Here is a 13,328-nt window from a genome sequence, read left to right as displayed (position 1 = left end):
TCAGCCCCCACCCCTGCCCCCATCATTACAACATTTCTAGGAGTGGGACTGCGATCTGTCTTACCGAGTTGTCAGGCAGTGTCTGAGTGAGTATCCAAGATGGGATTTCAACCCAGGCAGTCTGGTTCCAAAGTCCAGGCTTTGAACACCATTCCAGGCTGCCTCTCGCGTCCCTGTGCTGACCCGCATGGCAGGAAGTGCTAGTTTTAGAACCAGCTTTAATGGAAATGTCAGGTTGACGTACAGGTACAATGTCAATGGCTTATATATAGACTGTATGACCGTAAGTGCCCAAGGATGTTCGAAATGACTTTCCACGTGGCGCTCTGCGTGGTTGTGGCGTGCTGGCCCATTCTGAGAGTCCTGGACCAGGGGACATGGGCTCCAGCCCAGCTTGCCGTGAGCTGGTTCCAGTGTTGGGCAAATTGCTTCACTTGGGCCTCAGTTCCCAAACCTGTGACCCGAGGTAGGGGAGGAGGAGGGGAAGGCAGACTGGGTGTTTTTAAGCCTCTTATTGTGTGCAGGAGGCTCAGTGGCTCCTCTGTCCTATGGTCGTTTGTCCCCAGGTCACTCTTATTCACTCCCAAATGGCCCTCGCTGACAAGGAGCTCCTGCCCTGTGTCCGGCAGGAGGCGAAGGAGATCCTGCTCCAGAAAGGCGTGCAGCTGCTGCTGAGTACGTGCGTTCCCCTTGCCCTGCCCTCTCTCTGGCCCAGGTTGATCGGGCTCGAGGCTTGGTCACGGCCCCCGGCTAGAGGGTGGCCACAGTCTCCGAGTCCTGGGGTTGAGCCCTGATGTCCAGCCGGAGGTTGTGTCTGCCCTCGGCAGGGCAGAGGCCCCCGTACTTACAGGAATTCATGTCACAGACCAGCACTGTCCTGGCTATTGGTTTGGACAAAGTGCAGATGGTACCTATTTGTTGAATGATTTTTAAAAAATCATCTAAAGTATTTGACCTGAATTATGATGTCTCTCTGGTAGAGAGAATAGGTTTTTTGGTTTGTAGCTTGAGGGTGGTGAGGAGTGTGGTTTTTGTCCAGAGCAAGGGGGAAGAGAACCACCCAGCAGCTAGCGAGTGGGGCTCTAACCCCAGGGGTGTCCTCCACAATTCGTGGGGCTCAGCCTCTTGGTTTTCTTCAGGGAGCGGGGTGTCTGCTCTATGAAACCCCAGGCTGGCTGCCTCCTTGCTCCTGGCTCTGCAGAACTGTGATCACCTCCACTTTTAGGCAGTGAGGAGGGTAGGCTGGCTTCACCTTTGCCGGTGTGTCTGGAGGGCCTGTGCTGCCTGAGCAGGGTGGCATAGCTCACAGTAGGGGAGGCATGTTGGAGATCTTCATCAAATAGATTTTCCCAGAACTTGGGAAACTCAACCTCAAATTGCTTCTTGGAACTTTCCTCCCATCGTATCCCTGGGGGCCTGGTGTCCAGATGGTGCTTCTGGGGGTAGCAGGTGGACTGGGAGAGGAGCAGGGCGGGAAGGGGGAGTGGAATCATTGCCTGCTTGGGCCACAGCATCCAGTCCTTTCCTGGGGCCTTCAGGGGTCTGCAGACTCCCCTGGGTCAGCTTTGGCGTGGACAAGCCTTGTCCACCCTCTGCCAGCCTCCTGGTCACAGACCTCCCTTGACAGGTGAGCGGGTGAGCAACATGGCGGATTTGCCTTTCAATGAGTACCGCGAGTGCATCAGTGTACAGACGGACAAAGGCACTGAGGTGACCACCAACCTGGTGATTGTCTGCAACGGTATCAAGATCAACAGCTTTGCCTACCACCGTGCATTTGGTAAGCAGGTGGCAGAGCCACTGGCCACTGCTCAGGTTGCCTCCTCACTGCCCAGCGTCCAAGGCCCCTCAGGCCTTTCCCCCAGGAATCAGCACCCCCTACCTTTCCCCTCCATCCCAGCAGCTCTTTTGTCTCTTCTGAATGGTGACATCAAACTTTAAGTTCAGGTTCACTCTGGTTGTCCTTTCCTCAGCTGTGATAATGATGACTTAGCCCCGTGGTCGGCAAACTGCGGCTCGCGAGCTACATGCGGCTTTTTACCCCCTTGAGTGTGGCTCTTCCACAAAATACCACGTGTGGGCGCACATGTACAGTGCGATTGAAACTTAGTGGCCCGTGCGCAGAAGTTGGTATTTTCTGCGGTTTGCCAAGCCGCAGTTTGCCGACCACAGCCCAAGATGTGCAAGGTGAAGAGACTCTTCCAAAATTGGGGCCCGCCCCCAAGCAGCAGGAGATGAGAACGGGTGTCAGAGAGCTGAAAAGATCTGCTTTCTGTTCCTGTCCTTGGATCGCGGATGCAGAGGAAATCCTGGGGTCAGGCCGCTCTCTCTTCACAGGTGTGCTGCTCTCCCCAAACCCTGACCATTTGGGGGCGTGGGGACAATATTGTGGCTTCGTGTCCTTAAAGCTCAATATTGGACCATTGAGCTGACGGAAACATGGAGCAGGTGGCCTCCCGCCTCCATGTGTGAATGGAGACTCAGTGGCTCCTGGTCAGGCCCCATGTGCTGTGTTCTCAGGTTCCCCGCATGGATGCCTGAGTCCCACTCCTGCCGGCGGAGCTCCCCCTCTGTGCCTGCAGGAAAGACTTATCCAACCCCAGAGGAAGGAAGCTAGTCCAGGCCAGGCATGTGGGTGGAACTGAGGGTTAATGGACAGAGAGCCCAAAACTTAACACCTAATTGTCCTAATGATATACTTCAAAGATAAACTTTTAAGACCCTTAAAATGAAAAGTTTATCATTTATTAAAACCCTGTATTTATTTGAAAAATCTGATTCACGTTCAAAAGAAAGTTCAGGACTCGGCCAAGTTGTGAACGTAAGCACTGTGTTAACCATGGTAATGTACAGAGTCACAGCACAGAGAATGACCCTTGCTGTCTTTCTGACCAGTTTCCACCCTGGAGTGGTACCCTTGCCTCTGCAGGAGGAGTTCTCGGGGAGGGGGGGGCGTGGGGGGGTGGAATCAACCGGAAATAAACTGGGTGGGCGGCTCGCCTCCGGAGATTGTGCCTCTTGTGGTGGCTTGACCGGCACCAGAGCTCCTCTCCTCTGTGCTCTGGGGGCCACTTAACATGGCAGCTTAGGGTTTTGGTTTCCTGTTGGTTTTGCCTGGCAGATAGTGGACTGGCCAGCAATGGTGCCCTGAAGGTGAACGAGTACCTCCAGGTGGAGGGCTACAGCCACATCTACGCCATCGGCGACTGTGCCGACGTGAAGGAGCCCAAGATGGCCTATCATGCTGGCCTCCACGCCAACATCGCCGTGGCCAATATCGTCAACTCCATGAAACAGAGGCCCTTCAAGGCCTATAAACCAGGTGAGGGAGTCCCATGCGCTTCACAGTTTTTTAAAAAAATATATTTTTATTGATTTCAGAGAGGAAGGGAGAGGGAGAGATAGAAACATCAACGATGAGAGAGAACCGTTGATTGGCTGCCTCCTGCATGCCCCCTACTGGGGATCGAGCCTGCAACCCAGGCATGTGCCCTTGACTGGAATCATACCTGGGACCCTTCAGTCCACAGGCCCACGCTCTATCCACTGAGCCAAACCAGCTAGGGCAACTTTTGCTTCACAGTTTTAAGAGAGTAGGGGTTAGACATGGTGAAAGTCTTTGAGATGAATGACCACTAGTACCAACTTTAAAAAAAAAATTTTTTTTTATTAATTATGGGAGAGGGAGAGAGGGAAAGAAACATCAATGTGAGAGCAAAACATCGATTGGCTGCCTCCTGCACTCACCCTACCAGGCACTGAGCCCGAAAGCCCAGCAAGTACACTGACCAGGAATTGAACCGGCAACCTTTCGGTGCACAGGACGACATCCAACCCCAACGGCCAGGGCTAGGACAAACTTTTAGAGCCGGCGACAGAAACACTCCCTAGGGTGCTTTAATCATTTGTAATAAATCAATCAATCTGGGCCTCGCCCGCCACAGCTGGGGAGCAGGACTCTAACCTGTGCTTCTGCCCCGCAGGTGCGCTGACGTTCCTCTTGGCCATGGGGAGAAATGACGGCGTGGGCCAGATCAGCGGCTTCTATGTGGGGCGCTTCATGGTTCGGCTGGCCAAGAGCCGGGACCTGTTCGTCTCCACGAGCTGGAAAACCATGCGGCAGTCTCCACCCTGAGGAGGAGGCTGGGCGGGAGACGAGGTACCACCGCCACCTGGGAACGGATTGCCTGACAAGTGGTACCCGCCTGACAGCTGTCAAAGGGCACTCTTTCTGGAGGAAGATGCCACTGATGTACTCACCAGAAACACAACTTACAGAAAAGCAAAACTGGAGAGGAGAAAAACAGAGGAGAGAGAGAGAGAGAGAGAGAGAGAGAGAGAGAGAGAGAGAGAGAGAGAGAGAGGGGGACGCGCGAGAGAGAGAGAGAGAGAGAGAGAGAGGCGAGACTAAAAAGACACCCCCTAGAGGATTCTTTCTGGGTTTGGCAAGGCTGAATGCTTCACTGGGTCCTGGGAGTGCGAAGCCAGCCTTCTGCATAGCAGGCTCCCCTGGATGTGTGTGCATGTGCGGGCGCTGGTCTCCTGAGGGCTGGCTTCCTGTCTGCAGGGCAGGAAGGGGGACCTGCCAAGTGAGACCAGCTAAGGAAGGGGGTCTGCACCCCAGTCTTGCCCGTCGTTCAGAGGGTGGGGAAACCCACACATCCTGCAATACTCCAGTTGTCAGTAGGAGGCTGATTTTAAACTGTTAGTCCCTACAGTCTTTAATCTTAACGAAACTTTCTATATTTCCATTTTTATACCATATATACTATGATTACATGTCATAGGTTATATTTAAGAAGAAAGAGATAAAAATTTCCCCGTTGGTTAGTCCATGCTAACAGTAAGTTTTTACGGAGCTCAGGGAAGTTAAGACCGAGACCTGGCCTGCCAGCTGCTGGAGGTGTTTAAGGGGGGGCAGCCGAGCTACGTGACCTTTGGGTGGGTCCCCAACGGTGAACATCCAGGGAGCAGACGAGCCCCGTGTGCTTCCAGGCTGCTGTCATGGCAAATTTACAAGTGAAAAAACTCCTCTGTGGTTTTGTGCTTCTGGTCTCTTGGCCAACCCGAATGTCGCCGACCTGGAGACCGGCCCCGTAGTGAGGATGCCAGCCAGCAGCTAGGTTAAGGCTACACTGACTCCTCTGCTTGGGAGAGAACGTCAGTCTGGAGGAGCCTATTTTGGACCCTGCACGTTCACGCCACAGCAGAAGTGGATGATCAGTTCATCCGAATAAACTCAGGTTCTGGCCCTGCCCAGCCGGCCCCTCCCTGCTTCCCTTTGATGTGGCCCCTGGATACCTGGCCAGAGTCCTTGGACACCAGCCACTCCACCCAGTCTGGGCTGCGGCCTGGGCTGATGAGACATGTGCCTCTACCCCAAGCATGGCTTTCTCATTGGGGCATTGCCCAGGGCCGAGTTCCTATGGACCAAGGCCCACGGGGCCCCCCTTCTGGAAGCAGGACCGATGCCTGAGAAAGCAGGCCATTCCGTGCTGTCTGGCCTGGGGCCTACCCAGCTAGCATGGCGGAGTCAAAGCCCGTTGGAGACAGGCTCGTTCTGTTTATAACATTCTAGACGTGCCCACACCCATGGGGACAGTTTTCCAAACAGGAAAATGTTGCAATAAAAGAATATGTTGTAAGAAAGACACTGAATCTTTTATTTTTTTTTCCTTTCATTTTCTTTTTCTTTAAAAAACAAAACAAAACAGAAAAAAGCCTGAATAAATCCTTCTGAGGAGTGGTTACAGATATAGGGGCGGGGCGGGGCACTAAGGAAGATAAAGCACCAGTGAGATGCCTTTCTAATTTTCTCCTCCGTCACGGAGCACAGAGCCTCTGAGCAGAGCCCGGGCCCCTGGTTCGCCCTCCTCCCTTGCAAAAGGAGAAACAGAAGACAAGAGTTTTGAAAGGATTTTCTCGGTGTGTGTAAAAGTCAATGCTATAAATCTAAAATGAAGTCTGTTTTTTTTTTTAAAAAGTTCTAAAACAACAGGAAGAAAACACATGGAAAGAACCCCTCGTGGAGACCTGGTTTTTAGGACTGAGGCTCTTGTTAACGAGAATATAACACGCAGAGGCTCCTTCCGTGGGCGGGACCTGCTCCCGCAGCCTCTGCCACCCACTTCCCTCCAGCCGCCCAACGCTCCCTTCCTCTCTCCGCTTAAAAAATGAAACCTGCGCCCGTGACCGATCCTCGGCAGCTCCTGCTGGCAAGCGCAGCCGCGGGGCTACTTGGCGTCGAGCTTGGCCATCTCCTGCACGTAGATGCCGATGCTCTCGCTGTCGAAGAGCAGGAAGTAGACGTTCTTCAGCGAGGACGCGCTCGAGTCGTCGAAGTGGGCCGAGATGGCTTTGAGGGTCACCTGAGCGGCCGTCTGTTTGGGGAAGCAGTTTCTGCGCCGGAGGAAAAGGAGAGCCCGTGTCACGCTGGCCCCTGGGACCCTGGGGTGACAGCCCAGGGCGGGGGCAAAGCGGGCCCTTCTTACCTTGGCCCCGGGCCCTGACTGCCATCGCACGGGGTCTAACCATGGGCAGGCTGGTCCTCGCACCATCTCCTTTGATGCCAGTCAGAGCGACCGCCGGGGTGTGTGTGGGGGGAAGAAGGGGGCCCATATCTTCACCTCACAGGTGCCACGCTGACTCGGGCACAGTGGCTTTAGCCAAGCTCATAGGGCAGACCAGCGAGCGGTGCCCTGGGCTTGAATACATAGCCCGACTTCAGTCAAGCTTGGCTTGGAAAACACTACCAATTCAGCATTTCAAACACCTGGTCTTCAAAACAGCACCGAAAGGTTTCATTAGCTCCCTCAAAGCCAGTTTACGTCGTAGATTGTTTATTAAAGGGCAAAAGTGGATGCTCAAAAGCTTGTGTTGATAGTTCCTTTTCATGCACTTAATGTTCCTCTCATCAACACACAGAGATGTGCGAATGTCATTTCAGCAGCAGTGACTTACAGAAACGGGACCTCACCTCTTCTAACCCCCAAAAACAAACCCTAGGCGAGAGCTTTTCATTTCTCTGGGTGTGCATGTCACAGCCTTGGCCTCCTGGCCTTCATAAATCAATAAAATACATTTAAAAACAAAATGTGTTTTCTGCCTCTCGCTTCTCCGCAAAGCTCCTCTCTCCGAGTGTTCTGAAGGATGGTGGCTGGCAGCCTCTGGTCTTGACTGCAGTGGCCAGAGTGGATGTGTAAGTGGAGAGAGAGCACTGGCTCCCAGGGAGAAGGCTGGACTCAGAACCTCCCCGCCCGTGCTCCCGCACCCCCACCTCCCAAGCCCCTCCTACCTGCCACTGGGGAAGGGTGGGAAGGCCACAGACTTTAGCTTCTTGTCCTCCGCTGCCGACAGGCAGTTCTTGATGGTCTCTTCAAGCTGCTCTTCACATTTGTCCGAGCCCCACTGAGGGATGTGACAGTGGATGACAAACTTGGCCGCGAGTCCGCTGGATTGGCTGACAGCAGCTGGGACACGGGGGAGAAACGCTGCAGGTTAGTCCCTAAGCCAGGGGGTTGGGCCGAGCCCCACATATACCTGTGAGGTGTGTGGGGGCAAGGAGGCGACAGAGAAGGCGACTGGACAACCTCCTGTGCCTTCGAAGGGGACTGCAGGGTCACAGAGCGGGAGCTGTGCCGGAATCGCTCTGACAGCGGCACAAGCTTCCTTTAAAGCTGACGTGGCACCACGTGACTTGCCTGTGCCCTGCCAACTAGTGACGGGGTGAGGCTGCCTATTCCCCGGGGTCCTGCTCGAAGGTGCACATCAGAGTTATCTCTGGGGCGGTGGGAGGCTGCGGAGTGGCCTCCCCAGATGTCCACATCCGGATCCCTGGAAGCTGTGCCTGTTACCTACGTGGCATAAGGGCTTTGCGATGGGAGTCAGGGAGGGACGCTGAGATGGGAACACAGTCCTTTGGAGAGGGAGCAGGAAGGTCACGGGAGAAGATGATGAAGCAGAGATGGGAGAGCTGCGTCCAGGAGCCGGGGACGTGGCAGCCAGGACTGGAAGAGGCTGGTTCCTCTGAGCAGGAGCAGCACTGCTAGCACCTGGGTGCAGGGGCCTCTGGACCTCTGACCTCCAGAGCTCAGAGAGAAAACATCTGTGTTGTCTGAAGCCACGAAATGTGTGGTATTTTTTAAAAATATATTTTTTTATTTCAGAGAGGAAAAGGGAGAGAGAAACATCAATGATGAGAGAGAACCATGGGTTGGCTGCCTCCTGCAGGCCCCCTACTGGGGACTGAGCCTGCAACCCGGGCATGAGCCCTTGACGGGAATCGAACCGGGGACCCTTTGGTACGCAGGCCGACGCTCTATCTTCTGAGCCACATCGGCTGGGGCTTGTGGTAATTTTTTTATAGCAGCGACAGGAAACCAATACAATGGCTTTTAGACTGACCAATAGACGTGTCCATCCCCACCCTGAGATCCCCACTCAGCAGGTCTGGTGCGGCTTGTGCTCGTGACCGGATCCTCCGTAAGTCGGAGCCACGCACCTGGCCCTCCGCTCCCCCACAGTGACTGTCTTCCTGATCATCTCCGAGGAGCCTGCAGGGAGCAGGCCTTCACACAGCTTGTGACATGTGCCCCAGGTCCAACATGGGCCCCACTGACCCCGGAAACCGAGTCCCCTCTCTCCCTCCCTGTCACGGGAACACCAGCCGCTTTCCTCAAACTTGTCCCATCCCAGGCCCCGCTGCTTCGTTTCCACCGCCACCTCCCACCCCGGCCCATCCAGCTTCCGGCTGAAACCACGACGCACCGAACCACTGTCAGCCTGGGCCGAGCCGAGTCCTTTCACAGAGCAGGTGCATCCGCCTCCGTGCCGCCTGGGGACACTAACAACTCAAGGTCGTGTCCCACTGACCTCCCTGCCTGAGGTTTCTGGGCCGCCCTGGATTTGGCTGCACGTCTGCCCGGCTGCGGGTCAGATTCTCTAGGGAGGTTCTTGCCCTTTGGTCGACTCAACGCCAAGGTCGAGATACACACCTGCTGCCCTCTGTGCCTAGTGGGGGCGTGTCTTGCTTGCTTTTAAACTAAATGTGTCCTGGCTTTATGGGGGGCCTCCTACTAGATACCCCATCTCGGAAATCTATTCTTTCTTAATGGAATATACAGCAGGGCATTTCTTACAAGTGATGCTGTTTTGAAACGAAATGAAATGTGATATTAGAACTTAATAAACTGCCTCCCCTTTTCCAGATTCACCCCCCCCCACCCCCGTCCCATCTTCCCAGGGAGACCCCACTCCCAGGAGGCCTGGTCCTAAGAGACCTGCCCCAGCGTCTGAGCTCCGTTCCCAGCAGCCGTCTCCTGGGTTCACTTGTTTCTCACAGTGCGGCCCTCAGCTGTCCTTGCAGGGAGGCTGCGGGTTTCTGACCCGACTCCTGGACGTCGGAAACTGCATCCTTCTCCTCCCTCCCGTGGAGTTCTGGGTGGACAGTGTCCCCTCCCCTCCGTGTTCCGGAAGAGGCTTCCTTCCCACCTCCAAGCACCTTTGTTGCTGAGAGAAGTCGCTGTCGGGAGAACTGTCTGCGAACCATCTGCCTTTCCTCGTGGGTTGCTTTTCAGGGTTCTCTTGAGTTTGAACTTCTGAAGTCTCACCACAACTTCCATGAACTACACTCAATTTTATTTATTTATTTATCTTTAATCCTCATCCGAGAATATGTTTCCATTGATTTTTAGAGAGAGCGGGAAAGACAGAAAGAAATAGTGATGTGAGAGAAACTCATTGATTGGTTGCCTCCGGCATGTGCCCCGACCAGGGCTCTGGCCGGGGAGGAGCCTGCAACCAAGGTACGTGCCCTTGACTGGAATTGAACCTGGGACCCTTTGGTCTGCAGGCCGATGCTCTATCCACTGAGCCACACGGACTAGGGCTATCCTCAATCTTTTCAACCCGAGGACCCAGGTTTCATTCTGGAAATCGCACAGCAATGATCTTTTAAAACACGGCTTCTCTACCTTCTCTCTTCCGCCTCTGGAACTTCAGACGCAAGATGGAGCCTCTCATTCTAAGCAGAGCAGCTGTTTCCTCTTTCCCATCCTGACAAGCAGTCTGCTGGGTGCCTTCCCTAGACTCCCAGCCCAGATCCAATCTTTGTGGCCAATTCAGGGCTCTGTCTCATGACCGGGCAGGGGTGTGGTAGGTCCACGTACTGAGCCAGTGGGCATGTGGCCTGGGCGAGAGGCTCCCTGCTCCCATCGGCTCCCCTAGAAAACAGTTTTCGCACAAGCCAGGCCCTGGTGGTGGTCTGAGCGAAAGGCCACGGGCGTTGCTTTCGGCACGGAGTCTGGCTTTGGTTCCCTCCCCGGAGGAGGTGACTCTGTTCTCATCACCACCTAAGAGCCCACCTCCTGATGGTTCAGCATATTGCAGGCCTGGAGCCCACACCCACAGCTTAGCCCTTCCTGCTGCTGCCCCAAGCAGCGCTCCTACCCCTGCCCACGTGTATGTCTGTCTTATATTTCAGTGTGGCTCTGTCTTAAAATTTTTTAAACAAATGCTATCATTGCTATGTGAATGGGGAATGGCATGTGCAGACTCTACAGGATGGACTCCCACTCTTTCTAGACTGGAAGACCCATTACTTCTCCAGCATCTACTAGTCATCTGATCATAAGCCCCTTGCTTCAACGGTCAAAGGCGCCCCTCTCGTCTATACAGGGTCTCCTACCTGCTGCTCCCTGCTGGCTCATGGCCCGAGCCTTCTCACACACAACGCCCTATGGCCATGATGTCCCTGCCCTCAAGTGGGTCTTATACCCTCCTGGAGATTCCACTTCTCCCCCAAGCAGAGGGTGGGCTCTGCAGTCCTGCTCCCATCTCTCTGTGCCCCATTATCGAGTCTGTCTTGCCTCCTAGGCTGTTCGGTGCTTGTGGACAGGAGGGGGATGTATTGCCTTTGGGGCCCTGGCATCAGGGCAGCACCTGGCACTGACTAGATAGCCATGGGGGTGTAGGGGTTTGGGGGGGAACACAGATCTGAGGTTGAACACATCCATCAAAAATTACCCAATAGTCTTGAAAACAGGTGTCAAACAAAAACTTGCGCACAGATGTTTATAGGAGCTCTATTCACAGTAGCTAAAGGCGGAAACCACCCAGTGATGAATGGATAAGCAAAATGGAATATTATTCAGCCATGAAAAAGGAATGACGTTCTGATACACCTCGAAGAAATTATTTGTGAAAGGAGCCAGACACAAAATGTCCTATATTGTCTGACTCCATTTATATGACATGCCCAGGACAGGCAAATCCACAGACAGAGGAGACTGACGGTCGCCAGGAGCCGAGGGAGGAGAATGACTGAAGGTTACCCAATAACTCCGGACCATTTTTGGGTGACCTGAAGCACCCTGACTTGAACTATCCCGATACTTTATAGCCCCCGAAGGACCTGACATGATCCACCTGGGACTGTTCAAATTAAAAAATAACTCTCTGAGTAGGCACGGCAGACTTTACTTTGCAAACTGAGCGTGTGGGAAGCCTGTGACGCTGGAGCGGGGGGTGCGAGGCTGTGCTGGGAACATGGCCAGCTCCACACTCACCTTCAGCCACTTCCAAGGGGCCCTGGGACTTGCGCAGCTCCTTCACCGTCTCCAGGAACTCCTTGCCCCCCGCCTTCTCCAAGGCCTTCCCTGTGAGGACAACAAGGGGGGGACACTGTGGCTGTTCTTTCACTGCCACCAATCACACTGTCAGACACACTTTCACGAGGCCAGAGAAAACCAACCAACCGTACTTGAATAAAACTTTGCAACCGAAATCCTGGTTTGCCAGTGGTCACCTGTGGCAGGGGTCTGGCTTCTGTCCATCGGGACTTAGATTCTAACAAACTCTTCAAGGACCTTCTTAGGGGGTGACTTGACCATAACGTGTCTCCTGACAGAAATCCTGAAGATTATTATTATTATTATTTTTTAAATTGAGGCTCCAGTGTTCTGTTCTCTGGGCTCAGTACCTGTTGTGTTCATTTGATTTAATGCCTTGATTGGATGCCCACCTACTGAGGATTAAGGCCACAGCCTGGGCATGTGCCCTGACCGGGAATTGAGCCGGCAACCTTTTGATGCGAGGGACAACACCCAACCAACTGAGCCACACCGGCCAGGGCTGAGATAGATGGTGACCATTGAGTATGCTATTATTTCTAGTGCCCTTCCTAGCTTCCCTTCCCAGGCTCTTCTACCTAGCCTGGTAACATCTCCTGCCTTAAGACAATGAACTTTTCCTAGGTGTCCATTTCCTTTTTATCGATGGTTTTCTCAATATTTAAGCTTAAAATATATGTAGAATTTAACCCAAAACATGTACAACAATGTTTGTACCAGTATTACTCATTATTATCTAAACCAAAAACCACCTGAATGCCACCAATGGTAGAATGGATCAACAAATTGGGATATATCCCTGCAGTGGAATAGTATTCAGCAAAAAAAATGAATGGACTACAACCATACTCAACAACATGAGTGAACTTCACAAATACAAAGGTGAGCAAAAGGAGGCAGACACAAAAGAAGACGCACTGCATGATTTCATTTATAAAGACTCCAAAACAGATGACGCCATCTGTGCTGTTAGAAGACAAGATAGTGGTCACCTTGGAGGGAATGGTGACTGCGAGTGGGGAGAAGGGGACTTCTGAGGTGCTGGTAAGGTTCTGCTTCATGATCAAGGTGCCGGTTGCAAAGATGTATTCACTTTAAGAAAAATTCACCAAGCTGTGCACTAATGATCTGTTTTTATCTAACATTTCAATGAAAATTTCAAAAATGTATGCAGATTTAAAACAAAATTAGTTACTCTCTGGTAATGCTGTTCAGCTACATATAAAGGTAAGCACCCCAAGCCGGGGACAGCCAGCGGACAAGGACCAACCTCAGGAGAGCTTGCCCGAACAGTGGGCTGTACTGCGGCGCCTCTACCAAAGTCTGGGGACCTTACCTATGTCTTCCTTGAGGTCAATTTCGGCCGTGGTTGGGTGGACAATGCCCTCCACTCTCATGGAGCCAATGTGGCTGATGTCACTCTGGGTCAGGGACAGCTGCATCAGGAAGAAAGGATAGAGAGTGTGGGAAAGATTAGATCCTGTTAAGCTTTTTCATATTTCATATCATATCTGTTAATTCTCTCAGTTACTAACACCGAATGTCAACACAAAGGGCTGTACATGGAGCAACATCTCGAGTTTCCCGGTGTTTGGTTTTCAACAGGTGCTTTGAGCTCAGAGGATTTGATGTTCGCTCTGAGGTTAGCAGCTTGCACAAATCTCCTCTTCCAGGAGCAGAAACGGGAACCCCCTCCCCTCT

At 53.0% G+C, this 13,328-nt stretch overlaps 2 protein-coding genes across 5 annotated transcripts in view; one reads left to right on the top strand and one right to left on the bottom strand.

Moving 5' to 3' along the window:
* The window catches only part of AIFM2 (apoptosis inducing factor, mitochondria associated 2), a 17,605-nt gene extending 11,509 nt beyond the window's left edge, over positions 1–6,096 (top strand). For 3 of the 4 annotated variants that reach the window (XM_006760931.2, XM_015562130.1, XM_006760932.2), the window contains exons 6-9: positions 567–675; positions 1,628–1,780; positions 3,122–3,322; positions 3,984–5,653. In XM_006760931.2, coding sequence (XP_006760994.1) covers positions 567–675; positions 1,628–1,780; positions 3,122–3,322; positions 3,984–4,135 — 615 coding nt within the window. In that variant the 3' untranslated portion in view covers positions 4,136–5,653. Of the gene's footprint in view, positions 1–566; positions 676–1,627; positions 1,781–3,121; positions 3,323–3,983; positions 5,654–5,984 lie in introns of those variants that run through there. The other variant, XM_015562131.1, reaches the window with a different exon arrangement.
* Positions 6,097–6,212: 116 nt separating this feature from the next.
* Positions 6,213–13,328, bottom strand: part of LOC102767298 (core histone macro-H2A.2) — a 19,356-nt gene continuing 12,240 nt past the window's right edge. The window contains exons 5-8 of the mRNA XM_006760929.2: positions 12,964–13,063; positions 11,565–11,654; positions 7,295–7,469; positions 6,213–6,399 (exon numbers count right to left, since the gene is read on the bottom strand). Coding sequence (XP_006760992.1) covers positions 6,234–6,399; positions 7,295–7,469; positions 11,565–11,654; positions 12,964–13,063 — 531 coding nt within the window. The 3' untranslated portion in view covers positions 6,213–6,233. The remainder of the gene's footprint in view (positions 6,400–7,294; positions 7,470–11,564; positions 11,655–12,963; positions 13,064–13,328) is intronic.

This window comes from Myotis davidii, unplaced genomic scaffold (assembly GCF_000327345.1).
Source record: "Myotis davidii unplaced genomic scaffold, ASM32734v1 scaffold134, whole genome shotgun sequence".
NCBI classification, from domain to species: Eukaryota; Metazoa; Chordata; class Mammalia; order Chiroptera; family Vespertilionidae; genus Myotis; species Myotis davidii.
Note: the sequence above shows the minus strand (reverse complement) of the source record. Positions and strands in the feature narration are given on the sequence as shown.